The sequence below is a fragment of the Macrobrachium rosenbergii genome, chromosome 5, assembly GCF_040412425.1.
Source record: "Macrobrachium rosenbergii isolate ZJJX-2024 chromosome 5, ASM4041242v1, whole genome shotgun sequence".
In the NCBI taxonomy this organism is placed as follows: domain Eukaryota; kingdom Metazoa; phylum Arthropoda; class Malacostraca; order Decapoda; family Palaemonidae; genus Macrobrachium; species Macrobrachium rosenbergii.
Window position 1 is genome coordinate 71,436,801 of NC_089745.1, and position 27,352 is coordinate 71,464,152.

At 40.6% G+C, this 27,352-nt stretch overlaps 1 protein-coding gene across 2 annotated transcripts in view; it reads left to right on the top strand.

Annotated features, from left to right (window-relative positions):
- The first annotated feature begins 3,810 nt into the window (after positions 1-3,810).
- LOC136838888 (uncharacterized) overlaps positions 3,811-27,352 on the top strand; it is a 50,078-nt gene continuing 26,536 nt past the window's right edge. Inside the window, exons 1-2 of one of the 2 annotated variants that reach the window (XM_067104579.1) lie at positions 3,811-4,473; positions 10,170-10,375. In XM_067104579.1, coding sequence (XP_066960680.1) covers positions 10,172-10,375 — 204 coding nt within the window. In that variant the 5' untranslated portion in view covers positions 3,811-4,473; positions 10,170-10,171. The remainder of the gene's footprint in view (positions 4,474-10,169; positions 10,376-27,352) is intronic. The other variant, XM_067104580.1, reaches the window with a different exon arrangement.

Here is a 27,352-nt window from a genome sequence, read left to right on the forward strand (position 1 = left end):
CAGCTACCTACAAACCTCCACTCTGGACGTGCTGATTTTATTTGCACTCTAGTGACTTCTTATTGAATTGAAAAGGACATACAGCGGTTTTTTTTTTTTGAGGAGTGAGCGTATTTTCTTTGCTATTGCTTTGATGGTCTAAATTAATTGCAAGGGAAGTAAAGCTTCAACTTTACTTAGTTGAAAATTAATAGTACAGTAAAGTTAAATAAAAACTCAACTGATTCCTACCAAAATATAATTGTTAATGCGTGAACAATGATAAATCAGGAAAATTATATTGAATTTAGTTAAAGATATGTGCATCTGTCAGTTGACATGAAATGAAGCAACTAAACCAACAGTGCTGAGGTTGCAATTGTAGGATCTTTGTGCATAGAGCCATTTCTGTGCATGGAGTGATGACATCTTGCTTCACCGGCCGAGGCACACGATTGCTGATCTACGTGTCACTGTGATTCCACTTCGGTAATTTCGTTTCCTGAGCCCTCCACTTTTCTTCTTTGTCATTTTCAGTATATTTATTTTCTACAAGTAAAAGTGGCTTGATATCGATAAGCAGCATATTATTATTATTATTATTATTATTATTATTCAGTATGAACCAAATCCCGTAGGGGGGGTTGGTGCCATCAATGCACATCAGGCTGCACACTGTAGGTATTACTTAAGGTTCTTTGCAGCGTGCCTCCGGCCCTTAGCTGCAACAATTTTCGTTCCTTTTACTGTACCTCCTTTCATATTTTCTTTCTTCCACTTTACTTTCCACCTTCTCCTAACAATTAATTCATAGTGCAACTGCGAGGTCTTCCTCCTGTTACACCTTTCAAACCTTTTACTGTCAATTTTCGTTTAGCGCTGAATGACCTCACAGGTCCCAGCGCGTGGCCTTTGTCCTAAATCCTATATTCAATTCAGTTCAATTCAAAATGAACACAATGTATTTGGCCGAGTGATATAAAAAAATGCACAAAGAGGGTTTGAAGCTGTTTATAACCATAAAAATGTTCTTTATTTTCTGTACTGATATAGGCTTTCTACATGATGTAAAAATGCTGATGTGTGGTCGAGCAAGACTTGCAATGGAAACAGAGGAGCTTACTGGAAACTTCTGGAACAGAAAATCGTGTTCTGGGTGGACGTGCCCGGGACAGTTTTTGCACTGGGTATTGCACTTCTTGAATTTCGTGGGTACCATATGCTACCCGTTAAGAAGAGGGATGTTCTTTTTCGGGTGTCATTTGCAATATACCTACTTGGGGCAGGAAAATGTCATGGAACATCTGAGTATTGTTTTCTAAGCTAGGCCTACGCAAAAAAACAAACAAACAAACTGCAAGGAAAACGAAGGCGGGAGGGTGGGGTTTAACCACGAGAAAATTCTTCTTTAAGTCTTGGCTAGTCCCTTCTGCCTCTTGAAATAAGGAGGGTTATAAGTCTGGCAAAAAAAAAAAAAAAGCAGAAAGGCAGTTCCAAAGCGTGGTAGTAAAGTGAAAGATAAAGAGACATGATTGCGTTAAAAGGTGAACATAATCAGCTCAGTCTAGAAAGACAAACAGCCAGAACGAAAGGTGACAGAGTGGAAGGCTGGAAGAATGACTGGTGAGGATCGTCGTCGGTTTCCCCTCCTCCCTAAGCCCTCCCTCCCTCCTTCTTTCTCGTTATCTTCCCATTCTCCCAATCGATAGTAGGCTATAATTTCTATTCCTTCCAAAAGATGGGATTGCGCTAGACGGGAACAGCTACTATCCACTGAAGGTGCAGGCGATAGTTACTTTTCTTCGCAAAATACTGAATTTCCGCAGGCAATGTCTATAACAAAATGCTGGACCTTTCAGAGTAGAGTCATGAGCACACACTTCCACCGTAAGGGCTTCATACGGTTTCTTGACCATTTTCGGTTTGCATCACATCGAATCGGATTCTAATAATTCCTTGCAAGTGGCATTTCTTGAAAAGAACAAATAATGTTCTCCAATAAATTTACTCAGTAATGGGCTTAGCAGTAAGTTTACTTGATATAGTTGTGGTCATAAAGATCTAATTTCTTTCTTAATAAAAGCTACGGTGCTGGCGATTCTTACCAGCTGGTTTCTGCGTCCCGCTTCTTACTCCGCATATGGACAACATATTATAACTTCGACGAAAAAACGAGTGAAACTCCACTGCTACAGTTCATTGACAATCAGCAATTTGGGATATCCTAAAAATTTCAAATCAACATCGATAAAATTTCGGAAAATCAAACGCGAAGGTGCGCTTGGATTATTTAAAAATGTCTTGCGTTTATAACACAAGTTGTCTCTCAGATCAAATGGTGTTTTGATTATGATCTGTCATTCTTCTAAAACATTTAGTATTGTCCCTTTCTATTCCTACGAACACAATAGTATAAAGCCTTTAGTTGATATTTGGACGACTAAAAGTATTGGACAGTGTTAGATTAGACCTATTTTAAGATTACTGGATGTTAGGATATATATATACATATATATATATATATATATATATATATATATATATATATATATATATATACAGTATATATACATACATACAGTATATATATATAAATATATATATATATATATATATATATATATATATATATAAATATATATATATATATATATATATATATATATATATATATATATATATATATATATATATATATATATATATATATATATATATATATATATGTGTGTGTGTGTGTGTGTGTGTGTGTGTGTGTGTGTGTGTGTAGCCTATGATTTTGGACACTCATGATTGTTTTATATTCACAAATATTAAGCTACAAATACCGTTTAATATCCATTCACTGTTCCTTAGGAATAACTTACGCTTAGCTATTCCTACGTTATTACTGAGTTAGTACATTTAGTTTGTTAAACGGTATTTGTCACATTGAATGTTTATATATATATATATATATGTATATATATATATATATATATATTATATATATATATATATATATATATATATATATATATATATATATATATATATATATATATAAAGTAATATATATATATATATATATAAAGTAATAAATTCATATCATAATCTTTGGCCAGACGTTTTGGGAGCATCTCTTCCTCATTCATATTATTCTTAGTCGCTTCTATTTCCTTCTGCTCTAATCTCTACAAACAAAATATCAGCCATAATACATTACTAATTTTTTCTTTTTTACAAGACATATAATCCTCAAAGATCATATTTAAGTGCATCGAGTGTTCTAATGTTAGTGTCGAGTGGGTAGTAGGCTACGTGTTCGTCAGAACATGTACGGCTGAAATCTAGTTGACAATGATTTTATTCTCTTTGGAAGGTTTAATCAAGAGAAGTCTGCCTCATCAGAGACTGAGTTCACTTCTAGATCATTTTCACACGATATCTTGTCTCGCTCTCTTTTATTTACATCTCTACTTTATCCACGAATCTGGTTGTAAATTATTCTCTAACTCTTGAACTTATGTTTTATTGAACTGAGGGACGTTTGCTCATGAAAGGTTTGCATGAGAGAGAGAGAGAGAGAGAGAGAGAGAGAGAGAGAGAGAGAGAGAGAGAGAGAGAGAGAGAGAGAGAGAATCTTATTAGAGGTTATGAATCCTGCTATCAGATTCTGTCAAGAAACTAGGTTAATTAAAAACTCGGAATTGAAAAGTTCAGTCTCTGTTGTTCTACTCACTACTTTCCTCCAAATAACGAGAGAAGCAAAAAAACTGTTCATGAAAACGATCTTTCATTAAAGGCGTGGGTTTCGCCGGCAAGCGACTGCAGGGAAAAACCGGGAAGCTTGGGAGTGCTAGCCGTAGAGGGGAAGCGTAATGCTAGGAGGGGAACGACGAGGGGAAAGGGGGAAGGGAAGCGGATACTTGCTGGATGGGAGGGGCTGTGGCTGGAGGCTTTGATGGGGAGTACCGGCGTACCAGGGACGTCACCCCGAGTGGCCAAGCCCAGCGGAGTTGGTTCTGAGCTGACGTGTGTTCAATGCCGTGCTTCAGTTTTACCGGGGACAAAGGAGGAAGCTAACATTCTCTTCCGCCGCAGTCCCGTAACTCGACAGTGGCGTTTTTCCCTTTAGGGAAATCACGGATATTTGCATGGGAGGAACTGGACTCGTGAAAATTCATCGCCAGACCAGCCCGTTCATCTCTCTGTAGTGAAAGTGTAGAATGCAGGGCAAATGGAACCCAATCCGCCTACCCACTCGAAGAAACTGAGTCGAGGAGGAGCAGGCAGTGGGTGGCCGTGTGGAGACGAGTGTTGGAGCTTTATCGCGAGTTGTGTTTGTTGATGGTGGCGGTGGTGCTGTTGGCTTCGCTCTTATGAAGTGAAGTTTCTAGAGCATTTAGGAAGTCATCTCGGTTACTTGTAACAAGAATAACCTTCTTGCCAGAGTGACTGCCGCATCTCGGGCAACCTGCCACTTGCTCCGAGACATCAACATTAATCAAACAGGTAAGAAAGAGCACGATGATTCTTGGAGGTAACAACAGTTCAGCATCCTTAGTAATTAAGAACAGACTTCATATGGGAAGAATTTTGTACCAACTTACTATTCTCATAAGGAGGCTGGGTGATTCTACATTCAGCTTCCTATACAGACGGCGGGGTCGGTCTAACATGCCTTGATGCAATTTTACCCAAGTCATGTGTCAAATATCTGACGGCATGAATACATAATACCTGAGCTCCATTCAAGTTCCTGTGTTCTTTGTTGGAATTATACCAGCAATTTACTCTTGTTTGCATTACGATTTGATAAGCAAAGAAACACCCATAACGTGATTGTTTTGATCACTTCTAAAAGGTAGATTGATCATATATTTCTTAAAACATTTTTGAATTGTTAAACCTCACCGGACGTTCTGAATGTTTCACAGAGCTGCTCCATGTTAGTAGATATCTAGGCCTCCTCTTCTTTATGTTTCATGTATTGCTGGGGTGGTTTTTCTTATGTATGATCCTCATTTCAGTAACATTTGTGAAAGAATGGCGAGAGGCAAAGTTACCACGGATTTTTTTTTCTTCAAAATATGAAGAAGATATTTCTCAAAAATACTTCATAAATGTTTGATAGCACAATGTTTAACTTCCTTTGTTCCCTTTCGTATGGTGGATTTCTTTCGAATTTATTTTCCGTTTTTCATCCCCTGTCCTTAAAAATCACAAGCAGCATTCTCCCCTATCTTTAACAACTATTGTATTTAACATCGTGGGGAAGAATGGGCGCCTCTTTTTCTTAATTTTTTTTTGGTCTATGATCATATTATGGAACGCCAGGTCGGGCTGTTTTATCAACCAATCAATCAGATATCACGTTCTAACTGAAAACTGCTAAAGAACATTATATTTTTCATTAGGACTTCTAACTGTGAAATAAAAAAGAAACAATAAAAAAATTTAGTAGCTTGAGAGAGAGAGAGAGAGAGAGAGAGAGAGAGAGAGAGAGAGAGAGAGAGAGAGAGAGAGAGAGAGAGAGAGAGACACTTAATAATGGATATAAGTAGCAGCAAAACTTGCGATAAATCGTCGGAAGGCTGCGCTTACGGTAGCCTACATACAGTACGATCCACTTTCTTATGTACCGGTATGTGATATTCTTTAAATTTGAGTAGCTGTTCTGTGGAATATCTCAGAGTAGTTTGTCCCCACTGAAACCTTGTAATTAAGTTCTTTTGGAAGAATCACGGCGATGTTTTAGGACACTGGAGGATAAAGAGACAGATTTTTAAGAGTTGTTATGGTTGTGGCGAAAGTTTCTTTCCTCCTTGATGAGTTCTGAATTGAAAAATTGGTGCTGAAAAACATTCGGTTGCTGTTTGATAATGATGCTGGTTTAAGAACTGAAATATGATATTATGCAGTGCTGATGAACGAGGTCGATGAATACCTTTAACATTGAAGCTTTAGTCCTCTCCAAAACTGTTATAAATGACTTCTGCAATTTGGCGTCGCAGCGCCTATGGTTAGGCTGCTAATAAACGTGTTGTTTTGAACCGTACAAAAGAAAACGATTCGAAGGGTGACTTCACACCATGTTCGATGTTTCTTTTACGAAACTCAGATTTTACTTCCTTCACTCATAACAGTATTACTCAGTGTTTATTTTAATGGCTGTCGTCACTTAGAAATTAATTACATCCCTTCTCAGAATAAGAAATTTCTGAAAGGATCTAAGATTCACAGGTAATAAAATCAGTGATCTTAGACTTTATTATTTAGAATGTTAAAAAAAAAAAAGACGAAAGGCTTATCACGTATGTGGAAAGTGAAAAACAAACTCTCTAGATTACAGTGGCAAGAGATGCATGACATGGTGATAATGCGTTCATGAAATATAGCAAGAACGAAGGAGTGTAAATGCTGTGCTAAATTCATACAAAAATATCTCAGCCCACTGGGGACGCTTGTAGTACCTCTGAAACTGCTTGTTCTTGTTAGGGGACCAAGGCGTCTTATGCCAGCACGGGGTCTTGCTAGTATGAGCTGCCATTACGTAGACGATTTTCCTGATGAAAAAATAACTCAAGTGTTAAAAACAGGAGGATAAGAAAGGACAAATGAGGCTAAGAAACTACCTTTTTTTTATTTTAGTAATAGTAAAAGTAAGAATTTGAATGAACATATTCACTAGCGCTGAAGGATTAGCCTAAGTAGATGACAGGGTACGAAACCACAGTCTAAAAATTATACGCCATGTTATCTTGTTCATAGGTAGAAAAATATATAAAAAGATTTTAACTTAGCGGGAAGTCAGCTTCCAACATAGTAGCACTCGCATACAAACAGCTGAATATGGTTCACACTTCTTAGCTTCATCCCGCCTATGCACAGAGTAAGAACATCGTTCGAGTCGAATGACAGGTAATCCTAGGCTAATCACAGGAAAAGCTTGTCTACTCCGCGGGCCTGCAACTGTTTCCAGTCACGAATATTCTCGTTCCAAAGGCATTTGCTTCGACATTTAGACCAGGATTGCATGCAGTGCCTTCGCTTGGCAACATGGCTGCAAATAACTACATGAAATTAACGTACTATATTCACAGAATATTGCTGACAGTGCTGCTGTATGGAGAGAAATGTTTTCATTGTTAAAAAGAATTTCACCGCTGCTTATGTTTTTGTGTTCATTCAAGATGCTATTGTTTGTCTATAGCCTACAGTGGCTGAGAATGCGATTGACATAAGACTATCTCTTATACTTTTTTTTTTTTTTAAACCTTTACCCTTGAATTGATTCACCAGTTAAAAAGTTGATTTCTTCTCTGCCGCTTTGTTATTTTCTTTGTTATTGATGCGATGGAGGTGAAAGAAAACGACGAAGTCCAGCATTCAGAAAAAAAAAAATATTTACAGCAGTGTGGGAATGTTATCTTTCGTATGCGTCACCATATAATTTCTTCTTAATATGAATTTTTCTTTTTCCATTTGAATCCTTGTTGATATATTCTCAAACGATGTTCCTTGTATTTTGTTATTCACAATGTAAACCTAAACATAAAACGTTTATAACAAAGAATACGGAAAAAATGATTCACATTTGAAAATATTCCCGAATCTTACACCGTTAAATTTGGTAATTTTTCGTTGTCTTTTTACTTTTGGATTTGATGTTGATTGTTTGTCCATTCGATCGGTTTCTTAGGGAAGCATTTCCTGACGACTTGTTTTCTGTTTTCTCTTAGGTCAAAATGCTGCGGGCGAAGTACTTAAAACTGTGAAGAATTTCACTTTTACCAGTTCCTTCGCAAAACGTTTCTAGTTAATTATGTCAGTTTTGACAGCAGCAAAGTTTCGTATATTTACACTAGAAGAGTTCTTCATCCAAACTTTTGGTTTCTGCCAAGAATTCTTCCTTCTTGTCTCAGACTATTGCAAGCGTAGCCATTAAGATAAACATACTAGGAAAGAAATGAAAGTTACAATTGTTCTTACCCAAGTAGTGCCTAATTTCACAATTACTCTTTGATGTTTAGAAAAATTATTTTTTTCAAGGTTTTCAGTTTGGCTGCAGCTATGACATCTTCGAATAATATAAATCTCGTCACTACTTATTTATCACCGAGAGAGAGAGAGAGAGAGAGAGAGAGAGAGAGAGAGAGAGAGAGAGAGAGAGAGAGGGGGGGGACGGGGAGGGGGTCATGAGTCAATATTAACGATTTACTGGGACTTGGGTTGACTGACCTCGCAGTGCCGGTCTTCAGGCATCGCCATGCGGCGGAATCGAGTCCCAACTCAGGCCCTTTGTTGTTTCCCTTTTTGCTGTCTTGTCTTGGTACAACAACGTTTAAACTCCTGGTTGTCGGACCGTTGCAAAACAATCTGACACGTTTACGTGGATTTTGGTATACGGTTGGAATTTTTCCAGTATAACATCATTTCTTCCTTTGTTTTACCGTGGTTGCGTGGTCCAAACATTTTCTCACAAACGTTTCTGCCTTAGCTGAAAGGAAGGCGTTAGATTTTCGGTGATATTTAAAAGATGCAATACCAAGGGACGAGTTCTGGATTTGCAAGCAAATAATTCCTTCTCTTATTTACGTATCATGCAGTAACGGCCTACTTATGCTACAATTGGAAATGTGCAGGATCCTTAAGTTGTGCCTTGGAAGCAATAGAAGAGCGTTAGTAGTAGGCTATGGCTTTCGTATTTTCTCTGTGACGTGCCCAAGAACTCCAGCTTTCCTTTGATGCCCTTCCAAGAAAGTATTCAACTATTATTCTCATTTTCTTCTCGAGATCAATTCATGTAGTGGCTGTCGCTTCAGTTCAGCCTTCCAGTTTCTCTTATCGGTTAGCGACCTTACTGGAGATTTATTCTGCACCAGTTACGAAAAAATCACAAGACCCATAAGAATAGGAAAAAATGCTGTCAACTCCACTTCCCCAGTTTGTTATCCGGGCTTTTCAATGTGACTGCGATGCTCAGGCGAAGGTCACCAAATAGAAAACCTTCATGTCTCCTCAAAAGCAGATGACTCCTTATGCAAAATCATGATGTACACCCGATCTAGACATTCATCAGGAAAGTTCAAATCAAGAGAATGTGGTCACTAGCAAGTAGTATGTTCACTAAAGAGTGTTTGCGCTTAGCTGCACCCGCTTTTAGCTTTTTACTTTACTTCCATTCCAGCTTCATTGCTATAATCTTGCTATCCAACTTCTCTGACTTCTTAGGGCAACTGTGGGGGTTTCCTTCTAGTTTCAGCGTTTGAGCCTTGTACTTATCTCATTTTCTTCTGGATCTCTTTATACCGCCATCCAGCCGCTAAACTCTCTCTTTTCATTATCTTAAGCTGTGGGTGACTGTAAGCGCCCGAGTGCTGGACTGTTATAATCTAGATTTCATGACTCATTCATTAATTTTTAAACGTACTATAACCTTTAATCTCCTTTGCAAGTGACTGTAACTCAGTGGGAAAGAGGAACTCACATTCTCCGGCATTTTTATGATTTTTAAGGTTTTCCTTATGCTTTATTTAGTAGAAGCGAAAAGGTCCCTGTTGGACAAAGAATATTTTTTGAGCAGTTTAACAGATAACATTGTATGGTACCTGCATGTATAAAGATACACTGCAAAAATAGACTTTCTCCCCTTTTTGGAGCTCCTAAATGTAAAGCACTAGGAAGGGAAAATTCAAATGCGCCACCTTTGCTACTACAGCACCATCCCCCAACAAGAAATATGGGGTGGAGTTATCAGAATTTCTTCGTCAGTTTCTAAGATACTTTCCATCTATTATAATTATGTGTAATACTTACTGTGATTGGCTTCAGCAAATTTAAAGACGAACCTTTGAAATTATAATCTTGTTATGACCACAAAGAGGGAATAGCCTTCCCTACCCACGGAAAGCAGCCACACTGGTCCAGTACAAACCAATATTTGGATTTCTGTAATTTTGTTGTCAGTCTATCCGAGCTAAGCTCTACTGCACTTGGTTCAGTTTTCCACCTTCCTAATAATTCAGTAATTACTGATATTCTAAGGGGCGAAAATAAAAATCTGTTAACCTGGGATGATTTTCATGTAGAGTATATATGCACAAAAGCATGTGTACAGAGGTACCAGACGTACCATCAGGTAAACAAATTGCCAAATCTCCTCGAGTATGACCTTTAGTTCTTACCTTGAAAGTATTTTATTTCAGAAATGCCAGCCCCATCTAATCTGCGTGGGGCAATGCTTGCTCCAAATGAAGTGTCCCCTCCTGAGGAATATTTTAGAGGGGTGTCGACGCTATGTCGCCGTATGTTGGATGATATGTCAGCTGTTAAGGAGTCCTTTGGTGACCGCTGGAATCAACTTTCTTATCATCAACAGTGTAGGGTCATCGACCAAGCCATTGTAGATGAGGTCAGCAATTGTTTTTTCTTGTTCCTCTTTTATTTATAGTTTGGAAATTCAGCAGTGAGGAAATTGACTGTACTGTTAAAAATATTGAAGTATTAGTTAAGGGACAATTATATTGTGATCAGTAACATGTTAGTTAATGTTCGACTACAGTGGTCTTCCTTCTTCTATCTTTTAGCTGTATTTATAAGACTTCTTAAACATGAGGATTGATTGTGCTTTAACTTACTAAATACTGTGCATTGTGCAGCGTGCATATATTCTACACAGTCTTACATACAGTTTGCTGTTAAATCTTTTTGATTTAAACAACATCTTGATTCTTTCCTATAATAGTAAGTTGAAAGTCTGTTAATAGCAATAATTTTTTTAATAAATTTAAAGCTTTCTCTGAAAACTTTATAGTCTTTCATTATACTCAAGGATTTGGATAGAGTATATCTTTAGCTCTGTACTCAGTCTGAGAGAGTATTACCTAACTTTATGAAATCAAGCCATTAAAAGAATACATATGGAAACTGTCATAAGCTTCCTTATTTCTTCTTCTTGTATGTGACAAGTCATTAGGATCATGTTTATTGTTCATATAATAAAACAAGAAACATGATACATGTCTCCTGCTGGCACCTAAGAGATTTTGCAAATGTGGAAGCATGAGGATTTATAGAAACCACGCTGAGCTGTGCTATCATAATTTAGACAGAGTATAGCCAGGCAAGGGTAAAGCATGACAGAAGATGGTTAGTAAACACCACCTACGGGATTAATTAGCAATAACAAACCAAACATATTTTTCAGTTGATGGGAGCATAGTTGTGGATCTTGTTTTTGGTGTGACTTGACCTATTTTGTATGGTGTCCTATGGTAGTGTTCTGAGATTTTCACTGTAAAGATTTTTACTAGTAAAGCTAGTAATGTGACTGTTAATCTAAAAAAAATAAGGAGGTACAGTATACAGATGCTGCTACTTGTGTAGCAGTTATTTATAATGCTCCCCCCAAGTGCAAAAACACTTAGCTGCTGGTTTTAGAAGATATCTAGAATGAATCAGGATGTGTTGTAATAAGTGGTGCATGAAGCTAACTCCAACAAAACTGCAACTTTGTTAACTGATCTAGTTTTCATCACATGTTATATTTCTCATGAAATCAGGCTCCTAGGTATTCAGGATATATTGCAGTTGGAAAACTATCTAGTTGCTTAGATCTGTTTGATAGAAAGGATAATGCTGATGATGTGGTATCATCGGGGCTGGACTTCGGCTTTCTTCTTTTTTTCTTTTCTTCTATCAACTGGCATGCCGTGTGGAAAATCTTTGGATGTGAATGGCATATCTGTTTGCCAAGAAAACTTCTATTGACTACCAGAGGATTTTGCAGCTAATATAATGATATATATTAACAATGGCTGGTAACTAGAGGGCAGGAACTGAAATACTCTATGCGTCTAGGTTGAGATGTTCACTTTATTTACCAAGTGGTCTCTTGTGAGATCACTGACAATCTTGACTGCTATTCTGTGGTTTCTGAATAGGATCTCCATAGGGAAAAATATCATTGAGCAGAAATATCTATCAAAGTATAAATTATGAGATGGATTGTTTATTTATTTAGTCGTTTTTTTGCGTGGCTCCCCTTAGTGCTGTTCATTGTTCAGCTTTGAGAACAGTAAAATCTTTCATTTACTATAATGCTCTAGAACTTTAGTTGGTAATTTCATACATAATGTTTTATTTATTTTTTTTTACAAGTTAAATTTAGTAGGGTGCTAAAGGAAATTCTCGCACATTTTCTGCATTTAAAAGCGTGTTGATTGTGGATTTCTTAGAGGTTTTACATATTTTGTTTATTCAAGATATTTCCAGGCTGGCTGAGTTGAACAAGATTACACCGTCTACTTTGGTATGAGTGCGCGTGTGGGCGCACATGCCTGAATTTTTGAGAGCTGGGGGTGATCGTCTAAGAGCACCTCATGGTTGGACAAAAGAAAAATGGTAGAAGGCAAAGCAAAACAAGACGGGGCAGGTCCCGCTTCTCCAGTCATCTCGGCCAGATAGAATGAAGAGTAATTTTTTCAGTTAGTGCTTCATTTCAAACATCACAGAAAATATTAGATTTCATCTAATCTCGATACTGCAACACAGCAACAGTGCTGAGGTAATCTATGCCAATGTTAAGTTTTCTTGAAATGCTTCCCACTTAAAACTTGTAGCTCTGGAGTGCTGCGAATCACCTCGTGATCCTATGACTTTCAGTTTTGCCTCGTTGGATGTATGCAAGGGGCTTGTGGTCTGTCTGTATCAAGAAATCCACCTCATACAGTACAGATGGAATTTTTTAACTGCAAAAGTTATTGTTAGGCATTCAGATTTGATGGAACAGAGGTTGTGCTTGTTCTTCTTGAGTTCCTACTTACATAAGGAAGAGGAAATATGCCATCAGCTAGCTCTTGCTAGAGTATGCTTCCGAGTCATTCATTCAATGTATTCATTCTCACAATAAAAGTCCTAATGGAGTCTGATACTAGTAGTATAATTGCTTTTCCTAAAGCCTGCTTCAGCCATCAAATGCCTTTTGTTGAGGTCCCTCCCACTGTACCTTGTTTGGTTATCCCTTCTTCACTAGGTCGGTCAAAGGCACTGCAAGATTTGTTTAGTTGTTCACAAACTTCCTGTGAAACTTAGGGAAAATCTCACTTACATCTTGGTCTTTGGTGGTTCTGTGTCCTGGATCGTCATCAGCTTTGCTTCAACCATGGCAATCATATTTCCTTGGAATTCCACTTCACTGTGCCCTTGGAAGGTCAGATGGTCAGTCCTCCTTCCTTCACTCTATAGAATAAGCCCTTGAGTCCCTCAGTGTCTTCTCATGACACTGTATGAGGTAACAAATTGCCTGCAAATTAGTCCAGCTAGCAACTTCCTTATCACCCTGTTGGAAGTTGCTGCTGAGTTTATTAATCCAATTGGTAACCTCTTGAACTGATAACGTCCATTTGAAACTGAACACTGTCTTCTTATTAGCATCAGGATCTCCCATGGGTTCACTGTCAAACTTGTTTATGGTATTTAGTTGATCAATCCATCTTTCTCACCATCATTACTGGTAAACAGTACACAGAAACGGGATTTGGTTTCCCTTCACCTCCACATGTTGGCAATGCAGGTGCATGATTGGGCAGTAACACACTCTGTAGAACTGTCAGGCAGGTACATTCTAGGCACCCCAAATGTAGTGGCAGACAAACTCAGTCTCCAGGGTCAGGTGATAGGGACAGAGTTGTTCCTGCACCCAAACATTGCGGAAAGATCTCTTTGCAACCTGGCACAACAGAAAACTGCTGGTGTTCTGTTCAATATGCTGGACGCATGGGCAGCATTAGAAGTCGCCTTCCAGCACCCATGGGGCAATCTAGAGGCCTATGCCTTTCCTCTATTTTGTCTGATTCACTGGGTGATCAACAGGGTCATGATCACCCTGAATCTCAGGATGACCCTGGTGGCTCCCAAGTGGCCACATGCTGAGTGGTATCTGGACCTGCTAGCTCTACTTTCCGAGGTATACCGAGAGGGATTCCCCCTTGGCCAACCTGCTGTGCCAGCCGCACATAGAGAGGTATCACCAGGCTGTGAGAGGACTGTCAACTTCATGCCTGGAGACTATCCAGTTTCTCTTGCGAGCGAGAGGTTTTTCTTGCTGCACAGCAACAGAGATGTCTGGATACCTTTGTAAATCCTTTGTGGGTGCGTACCAGGGGAATGGGCTGTATTCTGTGGTTGGCGTCGTCAACGGGGTATCTCTCCGGTCGGAGCTACTCTTTAGCAGGTAGCGGACTTTCTCGTCTTTCTTCACTGAGAGAAGCTTCTCTCTGTCTCAGCTATTAAAGGCATCAGAGCTGCCATTGGTCAAGTCCTTCATATGAAGGGTATTGATCTCTCTTCCTCATAGGAGATCCCCATGCTGCTGAGAAGCTTCGACTAGTCTTTCCCTCTCAGGGAACTCAGGCTCCCCTGAGTGGGATGTAAGTGACTCTCATCTTATGGAGCCTGACTCGTGCACCCTACGAGACTTTGCGAGAGTTGTCAGACAGGAATCTGACCTTCAAGATTGTTTTCTTGCTTGCCCTGGCATTAGCAAAGAGAGTTGGCAAGCTACATGGCCTTTTCTTCGATTTTAAGCACTCGAGGTAATGGGGATCTGTCACGCTCAAGTTTTTCCCGCAATTCGTAGTGAAGACTCGGAATCCACTGGTCCCTGACGCCAAATTCGAGTCCTTTTCGATCCACTCCCTAGAGGACTTTGTTGGTGGTGATCAAGACAAGATGCTACTGTGTACAGTTAGAATACTGCGGTACTATTTTAAGAGGGCCTGAGTGTCGACAACTAATTCATTAGTACAGGCAGTCCCCGGGTTATGGCATTTCAACTTTACAGTGCTTGGCTCAAAGCGCCGTTAACCCAATTTTACAGCACCTTAAGTAGTTTTATGGCACCATACCTGTGTTTACAGCACCATAACCCAGTTTTATGGTGCCATAAGTGCCATTTATTCCCATTATTATTAAGACATTCCAGTTTACCGCATTCTTTGGGTTATGGTGTGCTGTCAGGAATGGAACCCCCCACCATACACCAGGACTACCTGTACTGGCTTGACCTAGAAAGAGCTGTCCAAGAAGATGATTTCTTTCTGGCTTTGTGAGACAATCAAGCGAGCGTACTGTATGTCTGACGAGGTAGATGAGAGTATGTCCGAGTAAGAGCTCACGAGGTTGGAGCATTGGTCTGTCTCTTGCATTCTGGAAGAACCTGTAGGTTCTACAGGTATTATGGGCAGGGTTATGGTCCCAAAAAACCACATTCATGTCCTTCTACCTTCAGGACATTGCCCACAGGTCCTTGGACACATTTTCCTTGGGTCTTGTGGTGGCTGCTCAGCAAATTGTGTAGCTCACCCAGCTCCCCCAGAGGGACAGGTTGCATGCCGCCTAAGGTGTACGATAAGTGAGAGAGAGAGAGAGAGAGAGAGAGAGAGAGAGAGAGAGAGAGAGAGAGAGAGAGAGAGAGATTGTGTGTGAGTCATTGGCCATGCATTATTCACTGATTTACACTTTTCCTATTCACGAATTCAAAATAAAATTTACCCTAATAAGTACCTTGCATTTTCCTGATTTCAGATTTTCCTTTTTGAGGAATAATTTTACAGGTTTGATCAGTTCTTACGAATCTAGGTAGCAGGAAGCCAATGGCTAGTTAACTTGGTGAGATCTTGGCAAGGTCACCAATTTACGTATTTCGAGGGGCACTGGAGTTTACTGTTATCAACAGGACCTTGCAATAAAACCCTCAGAATACCATAACCAGAGAAAAAAAAGAGCAAAAAACAAGTGGTAGGTTGCCAAGTGAGAATTCTACTTCTTAACACTTACTTTATTTACACAAGCACAATGGTAAATCAAAGGTGACAATCTCACTAAAATGAAAATGAACAATAAATCACTGAATTGTATATTAGCACATCAAGTAATTCAATGGTGTACATAAGTGGACCACATAAAGAGGTCTTTAAATTTCAAGCAGCGTTGCAATTATATCAGCCCGGAAGGGTGGATTCCTCTTGGCAAATCAGGAACACAGAAGCACGGCTAGGCTGGTAACGGCATTGATAACACTCCTGGAGTGAGACGGTTCCAGGTAAGACTAACACTGAGATGATACTCTCTCTGTGATTAACTAAATGCAAAAATTGGAGGGAGATCCTCTACTCTACTCACTTGCACTCAAGGGGTGAGAATTACGTTTTGCACTGTCAAGGTATTTACGCATCAGGTTGGTAGCTTCACTGTTTAAGTTGAAGAGAAGAATTTACTGAGATGATGAAATATGCAAGAGAGAGAGAACAAACGAGTCAAAGAAAAAGAAATATATATATATATATATATATATATATATATATATATATATATATATATATATTTATTTTCTGACTCACATCGGGGATCGAACCCAGGTCTTTCAGGTGGAAGGCAAGGGCGCTATCCACTAGGCCATACAAGTCTAAAAGAAGTTGGAACCTGAGAGCAACTGCACCCAAGGAATTACCTGGGCTTGCGCCCTTGCCTTCCACCTGAAAGACCTGGGTTAGATCCCGACGTGAGTCAGAAATTTATTTCTGTTCCACACGTGATTGTGTGTTGATTATTTATATATATATATATATATATATATATATATATATATATATGTAGACACATACATATATGCATATATATATATACATACACATATACATGTATACATACATATATACATATATATATACTATATATATATATATATATATATATATATATATATATATATATATATATATATATATATATAATATATATATATATATATATATATATATATATATATATATATATATATATATATATATATATATATATATATATATATATATATATATATATATATATATATATATATATATATATATATATATATATATATATATATATATATATATATATATATATATATATATATTTAGGGCTTACTTTTTCTCTAAGACAATTTTCGTTGAAAATAATTGCTTTAGTGGCATCAATAAGCTTTTTGCAGGAATCTTCATATCGTCAGGAGATTTTTCCGATCCTCATGAGCCAATCTTCGGTAAAGGGCACACAAACTTCTTTCTTCCATTATTATTTTCTGTCACGACAGCTGTTTCTCCACTCTGTGGCATTATCAAGTAACTACTGGCTTACAATTTGGATTTACAAATAATTTTGTCTCTCCATGTGGATGGAAAAATAAACATAAGTGGTAATTAGTCCAGGGATTAAAAGGGTGAACCACTTTTTGGAGTCGAAAATTTTAGGTGTTACTTAGAAAATATGGAATGAATATTCTAATGCAATTACAAAACAATATTTTAGAATCTACTTAATGGTTGTGTATAAAATCTACAATGTATGAGTGTACTGTATATATCATATGTACAAAAACTTTTGTGTGCATTTATGTACAAAAACATATTTTGTAGATATCAACCACTAGGTTCGTGCTATAACTTTGCTAGTTATAGAGTTTTATAGTAAAAAATATTAAGCCATATATATTGCTTAATGTTGAATTTACTGTTCCTTACGCAGGGGGCCAACTCTGAAATCTGGCATGGTGTGCTGTAAAAGCTAGGCCCACAAAACCTATATCTACTGTATCGCATCTATCAACGCAGCAAGAATCTCATGTATATATTTGTATGTAGAATTTCCTGGTCTTTTCACCAATATATATTTTGTCACTGTATGTACATTGTCTCTTGTTATTGTTATTTGATTGACTGTTAACAAACACAAATTGCTCTCACTCAGCGTGCGGGTCGTGGCGACTGCGGGTCGGGCACCTTGTTTCTGTCCAAAAGCTGCTATGTATACCTTTGCCCAGGTAATAAATCAATCGATACCCAGTTCTGTCTTCTTTGACCTCACAACTGGTGACCCGAGGAGTGACGGTAAACATAGCAGTTTTGGCTTGGCCATTAACGGACTTACTATGGTCACTTTTACCTTCAGAGAGCCTTTAATGGAACCATACGGCGACAAAGTCTGGACCTCTGAAAACTCCTTCCTCGGAGAACACCCACGCCACTAACGGATTAATTATGGCGTACGTTTACGATTCACGTCGACCATATTCAGAAGTCATTAACGGAACCACACGGCGTATAGTTTTGACTTCTGACGAGCCCCAAACACCATTAAAGGACTAAATACGGTGCTTATTTCGCGTTTTGGTGTGAGGCAAAATGTCAGACACTGAGGCAGAAAGGCGTTCCGAGGACACACAGATCCTCTGCATCCCCCTCTTGCCTTCGAAGGCAGCAATAAGCCAGGTGATGAAACTACCACCATTCTCATGGCAAAATACAGCATCCTGGTTCCTGCGGGCAGACGTCCATTTCTGGGTAGCTAAAGTCATGGACGAGGAAACCAAAGCGGACGTCACCATGACAACGCTGCCAGAGGAGGTCTTCAACAAAATCACCCCATGGTTGGACTTGCAGCCGGACAGAGTCAAGTATGAAGACCTACGAAAGAAACTCATTGACACATACTTCATCCGGTCCCAGAGAGAGCCCAATGCGCTCTTGACCTGATGAATCAGCCCCTGGGGGACGCATCTCTCAGGAACGCCGGGGACAAACTACGAGGTCTCCTGATGCTACCGGGCTTTGACTCAGGCGGACGGAGCAGGGAGACCAGCTTGTCATGGGAAATTTTCCTGTGGTGCCTTCCTCAGGAGGTGAGGGCACAAATCATGGAAGCAGACGTGCTCTCGATGGACAAACTGGTGAGTGTCGCACACAAACTCCACAAGGCCACCAAGGCCTCCAGGTACGCCTCAACACCTGCAACCTGCAGCCTGGTAGTGGAAGAAGCTGAAGAAGGGGACACGAATGTGGTATACAGGAAGAAGGCACTGCTGCAGCAGCAGAAGACAAGGACAAATCCAGCCTGGTGTTACTTCCATCGGAGGTTTGGAAAGGATGCCAAGAATTGCACACAAAACCTTAGAGAACCCCAGCCAGTAGGATTCGTCATCCATGATGCCATATTGGGACGACAGATACTGATAGACACAGGGGCTATGCAGTCGGTATTTCTGACATCGAGGGAGGACTGTGATCGCACGTTTGGCGCCGCAACCACACTAGTGGCTGCAAATGGAAGCCCCATTTGCTGCGACGGGACTTGGACCCACAGAATATCCATCCTGGGCCATAAATATGAATGGCCCTTCATCATCGCGGATGTCAAGTTTCCCTTACTGGGAACTGATTTCCTCGCACATCATGGACTGCTGAAAATGCCTGTTGGATACCAGAACCTGCCGCTCCCAACTGCTCTCCACCGGACCGGGAATGCCCGCCGTATGCTCCATCTCATTGAACAAATACAGTGCCCTCCTGCACGAATTCCCAGATGTCTTCAAGCCAGAACTGTGTCAGGTGCCAGGTACCCAGGCCAAGCACGGCATCCATCACCACACCACCACCACAGGCCTGCTGACACATGCCAAGTTCCGCCGCCTGCCGCCCAAGAAACTCCAGGATGCTAAACAAGCGTTCACCAAGATGGAAAGGATGGGTATCTGCAAAAAGGCATCGAGTCCATGGGCGTTCCCCCTCCACATGGTGAAGTAACCAGATGGTTCCTGGAGGCCCTGTGGGGACTATCGCCGGCTGAACCTAGTGACAACACCGGACCACTGTCCCCTGCCAAACATGTATGACCTAACAGGAGCCCTGCACGGGGCCAAGATATTCACAAAAATGGATTTGCTCAAGTCCTGTTTTCAGGTACCAGTACATCCTGATGACGTTCCAAAGACAGCCATCATCATGCTGTTTGGGACATATACCTTCTCCTACTCCACCTTCGGCCTCAGGAATGCCGGGGCCACATTCCAGTGCCATATGGACAGCATCTTGGGGGACCTACCTTTCTGCGTCTGCTATGTGGACAAAATCCTGATCTTCTCCAGGTCCCTCGAGGACCACCTGGATCACGTCCGGGCTGTGCTGAAACACCTTCAGGAGAACAGATTGGTCAGCAGATTCGACAAATGCACCTTCGGAGTGGAGAAGGTAGACTTCCTGGGACACGAAGTCTCTCCGACAGGTGTCGGCCCCATGTCCTCCAAGGTGAATGCAGTGAAGGATTTTTCATCACCAAAAAATGACCAAGTCCCTGCAGGAGTTCCTTGGCATGGTCAACTACTACCGATGATTCATGCCGGACATTGCCCGCATCATGCATCCCCTAACCAGAGTGCTGAAGAGCAAGCCGAAAGCACTGTCTTGGGAAGCCCGCAACAGATGAATGCAGCCCTCGCCCAAGCCACCACCTTAATATATCAGGACCACTGCCCCCCTGAGACTTACCAGCGATGCCAGCAACGTTGCTTGTGGAGCCGTGCAGGAGCAGATAGTAGACAGTTCCCCCTGCCTGCTTGCTTTTTTTAGCCACAAGTTAAAGCTGCTGGAGACCCACTACAGTGCATTCAACAGGGAACTGCTGGCAATCTACCAAGCTGTGTGGCACTTCAAGTATCTCTTGGACGGCAGCCCTTTCACCATCCTGACAGACCACAAGCCGTTGGTACATGCGTTCACGAAGGTGGGAGATGCATGGTCGGCAAAACAGCAACGGCACCTGGCTGCTATCTCCGAATTTGGATGCACCATCAGTTACGTCCCTGGCAAGAACCCAGTAGCTGATGTCCTATCAAGAATTGAAATAAATTCAGTCCACCTGGGCATAGAATATGAAGACCTGGTGAAGGAACAGGCCACAGACCCAGAAACGGCAGTTTACTGCACAGCACTTACCACACTGAAATGGGAAGACGTGCCAATGGGTGAATCCAGATCGACACTTCTCTGCGACACCAGCACAGGCTGCCCACGCCCCCCTGATACCCATGTCACAAAGAAAGCAGGCGTTTGACATCATCCACAGGCTGTCCCATCCATCAGGATGAACAACAACGCGCCTGATGACAGAGAAATTCGTGTGGCACGGGATCAGGAAGGACGCACGAGAATGGGCGAAGAACTGCATACCATGCCAGACAAGCAAGATCACCCAGCACACAGAATCAGGCATCAGAGACTTCCCTCAACCACGCCAGCTTTTCGGATACATCCACGTAGATGTCGTAGGACCTCGGCTGCAATCAGGGGCACCAGATACCTCCTGACAATCATAAACTGTTCCATAAGATGGCCTGAAGCAACCCCAATGGTAGAAGCATCAACAAGCGCCTGCATGGAAGCCCTACTATCAAGTTGGATAAGCTGTTTCAGTGTGCCGGCCGATATAACTACAGACAGGAGCCCGGCATTCTTATCGGAACTCTGGGTCTCCCTGGCACGCCTAATGGGGACAACACTCCACAGTAAGATGGCATACAACCCTGCGGCCAACAGTATGGTGGAGAGAACCCACCGTTCATTGAAAGCAGCTCTGATGGCGCGTTGTACTGACGAAAATTGGAAGGCGCAGCTGCCCTGGTTCCTGCTGGGTCTCCGCACCGCATCAAAGGCAGATGGAGAGGAATCTCCTGCAGAGAAAGTCTATGGCAAAGCACTGGCCATACCTGGAGAATTCTCCCCCACTGAGCTGGATGACCCGGATATACCCCTTCCAAGTTTAAGAGAAATTGCAAAGAAGTTTGCACCCTGCCGAAAGACTTTAGCGGACAGGACCCATAACTTCAGCCCAGAAGGCCTGAAAACCTGTACACATGTCTTCATGAGGAGCGACGCCCACCCTTGACCAGACCATACAGAGGACCATACTGAGTTGTCAGTAGAACATCCAAGGCCTACCTCGTCAACATCCATGGGCGGGAAGACTGGATATGTGTCGATAGGTTAAAGCCAGCCTTCCTAATGGACAGCGTAACCTGGGAAGAAACCGACAGATGTCCCAGAATTCCTCCGCAAAACAAGACATCGGATGAAGTGATCGGCATCCCGAAACGAAGTCAAGGACGTCCCAAGGGCCGCACTAAGGATGTCATCCACCCGGCAAAACTGTCGGACGATTCAGCAGTCGAAGCCGCCCCACAACCGCAGATATCAAGAACTCAGGGTTGGCTCCTGCTCCCAAGAATCTAACATGATTAACATTCAACAGATCTTCCAATTATTATTTCATAATAATTGTCTTTGTGGGGGGGGGAGTACTTGTAAAGATGTCTTCTTTGCCCATTAATTACGATCATGTATCGCATCTATCAATGCAGCAAGAATCTCATGTATATATTTGTATGTAGAATTTCCTGGCCTTTTCGCCAATATACAGTATATTTTATCAATGTATGTACATTATGTCTCTTGTTATTGTTATTTGATTGACTGTAAACAAGCACAAATTGCTCTCACTCAACGTGCGGGTTGCTGCGACCTGGGGTCGGGCACCTCATTTCCCTCCGCATGCTGCTACGTATACCTTTGCCCAGGTAATAAATCAATCAGTACCCAGTTCTGTCTTCTTTGACCTCACACTACAAATACCTTGAACCATAATCTAGGGGGACAACCTCATGAACAAGCTAATGGAAATTTTTAGCAGGCCCCAAAATGAAAATGTGCTTCTACTGACACCAATACTAAATTGGATCTTAGCTGTGATGGTGTGCTGATTCACTGGGCAGACATTACAGATCAATTCTAACTTGGTTATGGTGGATTCTTGTATTTTCAGTGATTTTAGGTTATGCATGTGAGTTGCATGGACAATCCATGGAATTACTGCTGAAAGAAGTTTTACTTTCAGGGTCTTTTAATCTTTTTTTTTTTTTTTATGTCAGACAGGTTTTGAGTTGAAGAAAATGCAGTTGTTGAAGCAAGCTAGTACCCCTTTTTTAAACATATATTATTATATTATTGTGCCTGTACTGTAATGGTGGTGGATAGTGACAACATTTGGTTGTTGTTTTTTGTAACAGTTTTCTAAGACAATATGAGCAAGGTAGGGAAAAGAGCTGAAGCGGAAGCAGTGTTCCTTGAGGTGAGAAAGAGAAGAGAAAATGGTGAACATTGATTCCACATCAGTGCCAAAGCTCCATGATGATATGAGTCCTTAGCAGAATTAGCTATACTCATGGCTTAAAGGTGAAATAAACAAAGAGGCATGGCTCACAGGCAAATATCCCAAGTGGCATCCACAATGTCAGAACTGCTATATTCTCATAAAGAGCTACAACAAGTAATGGAAAAATGCCTGGGAGATAAACTAGCTGCCACCTTTACTGCTGGCAAGTAGTGCCTCAGCAAGAATTGGGAGCACCTGTTGGAACCCAGCGATGACATGTAACAGCATTAAATGCCAAAACCAATTAACAAAACAGAGCCCACAAGAAATATGAGACAAAGCCTAACAGTTGGTAAGGATGGATACTCAATACAGATTGATTGGCTAGGGACATGTCATTGTAGCAAATACATTTACTACCATACATCCTGTATGAATGTATCCAGAGCTACATGGGTTCCTAAAATTGAAGAGCTAGAGGTTTCACTGTTCCAGAAAAAGTGTGAATTTCTCATCCAAACACTGTAGAACAGATACAGCAACAGAGGTTTCATGATTGAGTGTCAGTGCTTGGATCAGGTACTCTGTTCCTCATAAATCCAACTTAGTGGCATTCTTGAAAAATTGAGTTTCTTGGATACACCATGACATGTAGATGACAAAAAAAAAAAAACATTATAAAAACCACCTGAATATGAAAGAAGGAATGAAAACTCCTCCAATCTCAAGAATATCCTTTAAAGGTGAAGAGACGATGGATCCACAACCTCTCTTTAATTTTCCTGTCACACTCCTCCCTGACAAAGAAAAAATACAGCAGAATGAAGACTTACAGAACAGGGTGTTAGTTTATAGAACAACTAAAGAAAAGGCACTGGTTCTGTCTCAGCAACCCCTGTACCATATGGATGCAATTCCAGCACCACTAGGCAGTGTAGCAGCTTACCACCTCAAATACCAAACGTTCAGCAAGTTGCTTATCAACCTGAATGAAAGACTTGGCTTAGGAACCAGCTATGGAAGCCTGCAGAGTTAACTAACCAGAGAAAGTGAAGACGTTATGGAACAGGCTGAGGAAGATAGTGTGCCTACTACTGCCGCAAAGAGTCATGTGTATGGAACACCGAATTTCTCTGCAATAGGTAGCTTAGACTGTCAGAAGAAGACACTAAAGAGGGCCAGTTTCAGTTCTACATCTGCTATTGTTACTGAAAATCCTGAGACAACCAGTGTTGAAGTTGGGAGGGATGACAATTTAAACTTTTCCTCCTCCTCTTGAGACAGGAGAAAGACTCTCAAATGTATGCCAGACAATGCCAGTGCCATTGCCTGGCATATCTCTGTCGTTCAGCAACATAGGTAATATCCAAAGTCTGGAGACACCTTCTGATGGTGTGACTGAAGACATACTGCTAATTTGGCATCTTGTGAGACAGGTACAATGTTTACAACTGCTGGAAGTGCTATATAAAGATGTATGGGTCTAGAAACCTTTGCATTCGGTGCAAAATTGTTGTTACATAACGTATCTAGCACAATCACGTATCTTCCACTGATACCAGCCTCTCAAACAGACCCTGGTGTTCTGAAAGAGATGTCATGTCTAGTGAAAACATCTGAAGTCCTGGGGACACAAACTATCACTGGTAACTTTGTGGGCAGGCACGAATGCACTAAGTTTCCTCCATCATTGATCAATGATGATAGTACTCCCACAAGAACAGCTGTGGTTGTAGATCCAATGTTTGCAATATGTCTGTGGTCTTCCTTATAGGAACAGCTGTGGTTGCAGATTCAATGTCTGTAATAAGTCAGTGGTCTTTATAAGGAAGACCACTGACTTTGGAGCAATTGAAGGTGGTACCCTGACAACATGCTGGATGATATTCTTGAAGGAGCTGCCGGAATCCACTTCTGTGACTAATACAAACAAGTCTCACGCCTCTAAAGAAGTAATACCGGTATGACAAGTCATGACAAGCAAAGGTGTTTGAAGTCTGTGGGACATACAAGGCTCTGATTCACCGGATTTTTTCCTAGTTTTTGCCAGTTAGACAGAACTTTTGATTTTTTTTCACGGCCTGGGGCCAGAATGAAGAGTGTGTTAGAGTTAAATGGTACTATGAAATGGTACTATGAAGAAGGTTATGGAGTTCCAATCCACTCATCATGGAGCAGATACCAGAGTCATTTACATTCAGACTGCAGCTTTAAAAAAGAAAGTGTGGAGTGAGTAGTCATCTAAGCAAATGACGCAGATGTTATCGCACATATTTGAATTATTCTCACTTTGTAAAACTTCCTGAAATGGGGTTATGAACCACATATTCTAGCTCTTTGACTGTCCATAAGGTTGCATCTACACAGAATCACTCCCCTTCATCCACAGTCTAAGCAGATGCAATATCACTGGCTTTTCTGCCTCCATCGGTAAAAAGACATAACCAAATAGCAGGAAAGAGGTGGAAATATAGTACCAGAAAATGAAGACTGGTGATGCAAAGGAGGTTTCCTTAAACATCATAGCAGCAGATGTGATCCAACAGGCCAGAGATCTTTTAGTGACTTTACATGGGGAAGGATGATGACTTCAATGAGTCCGAGCTGGAGAACCTAAGAGTTCACAACTTTTTGAATGACAGGTCAGTACAGCTAAAAATTCTGCCCTTATGTCAAACAGGCAGCATTGGCCATACTGTTGTACAAAACAGCCCATATTGCACAACCAGATTTGGGACCATTCACAAATTATGGCTGGTACACAAGCAACATGGCCAGATCAGATGTTCAAGAATATTAATGGAAATGTCTGAAAGGCTGTTCATGTGCAAGGAAAGTAAACCCTTGTGCATTGGTTGTCATTGCCTGGGTCAAATAGCAAGCGCAGCTGGAACAGAAACTGTTCATGCAGCGGGGAAGGCATCCCTTGTTACACTGGTTGCCGTTGCAGGATTGGAAGTCGAGCAGCATTCAAAACTCACTGCTGCATTCATTGAAAAAAGCAGGGGCTCTAATGAATATGGCTAATAAACATGATTCTCTTTTGCATATGACAGATATCATAACAAGCTGTATATATTTTGCTGATTGAGTTACTGAGGATTACAGTGTAATGTACTGAGGAAGTAGTGTAATGTTGTTTAATCTTGCAGCTTAAAATTGTTATTTTTCTTTTTTATCAAAAATATTAGCTTGTGGTTGATGTTCTCATGGCAGTCACTGACACACTATTATCAGATCTAAATGCAGTGTTCATTGATGTTCTTTTGGTCACATTAAAGTACAAAAAATGTTGTGAAATAGCGGTTATTCAGGTATTTTCCCATACATAAGCATAATTTATTTAATTTTGAGAAATTACCAAATATCACAGAAATGCCTTCAAGCAATTTAGTGTTAGATAAGGTATGGGTAGTAGTACTTTGTCATGAAGACAAAACTACATAAAACTATATAGAGACACACAAATGGTGAGCTTCAAGCATGTAAGGATATGATATTTTGTGGCTCCCCAAAACTTTTCAGCAGCTTGTTCACAGCCTTGTCCCCCTTGAATATGTTCCTAGACATATGTAGATGTGTTTAGCACGGGCTTATCTTTTACAGCACGCCAAATCTACTTTCCAAAAAATCGGGTTTGGTCCCTGGTACCTTAGGAATAACTTACACCTAAAGGGAATTTTGACTGATAAGTGTTTCTGTATCGGCCAAGATTTTAACCAGGGCATTTAGTTTAAAAACAATGATAAACAGTTGACATTTTCCTTTGGGGTATCAAGAGAGATAGTTTATATCAACTGTGCTGAACATATTACTGTCAAATTCAGGTTAATTAACCAAGTGTTAAGCTAAAGCTACACAAGGCATTAAAGGAGAGGAACCAGATTTTCAGTTGCACATGCAAGTATTATAGTGCATACCACTATAATGAAAATGAAGGTGTGAATCTGGAGAAGAATAATGGGGTAAATGCAGGGGTTAATGTGAATGCAGTCTAAAGTTGGTAAAGTGAGCATTTTCACGAACTGCTGAGTATAAATGATGGAAAATAGGCAGAGTGGAAAGGATTAGTACAAGGTTGGGAAAGGGACCAGAGATTACGGGATTAAAAGTGAGATGTTGCAGCACAGCAGTGAAAATGTGAGTGGCTGACCAGGAGGCTCTGGATAAGGGAAAGTTTCCCGAGGAATGAGCGAGAGAAATAACTGTTTCTTTGTTTAAGGGCAGGGGGACTGAGGTGACTGAAAATTATAGGGGCATACCATTGCTTAGCATACAAGGGAGGAGGCATGTTAGCAGTATTATTGGAAAAGTAACAGATGACAAAAGGATTTGCAGAAGAACAATGTGAGTTTCAATAAGGAAG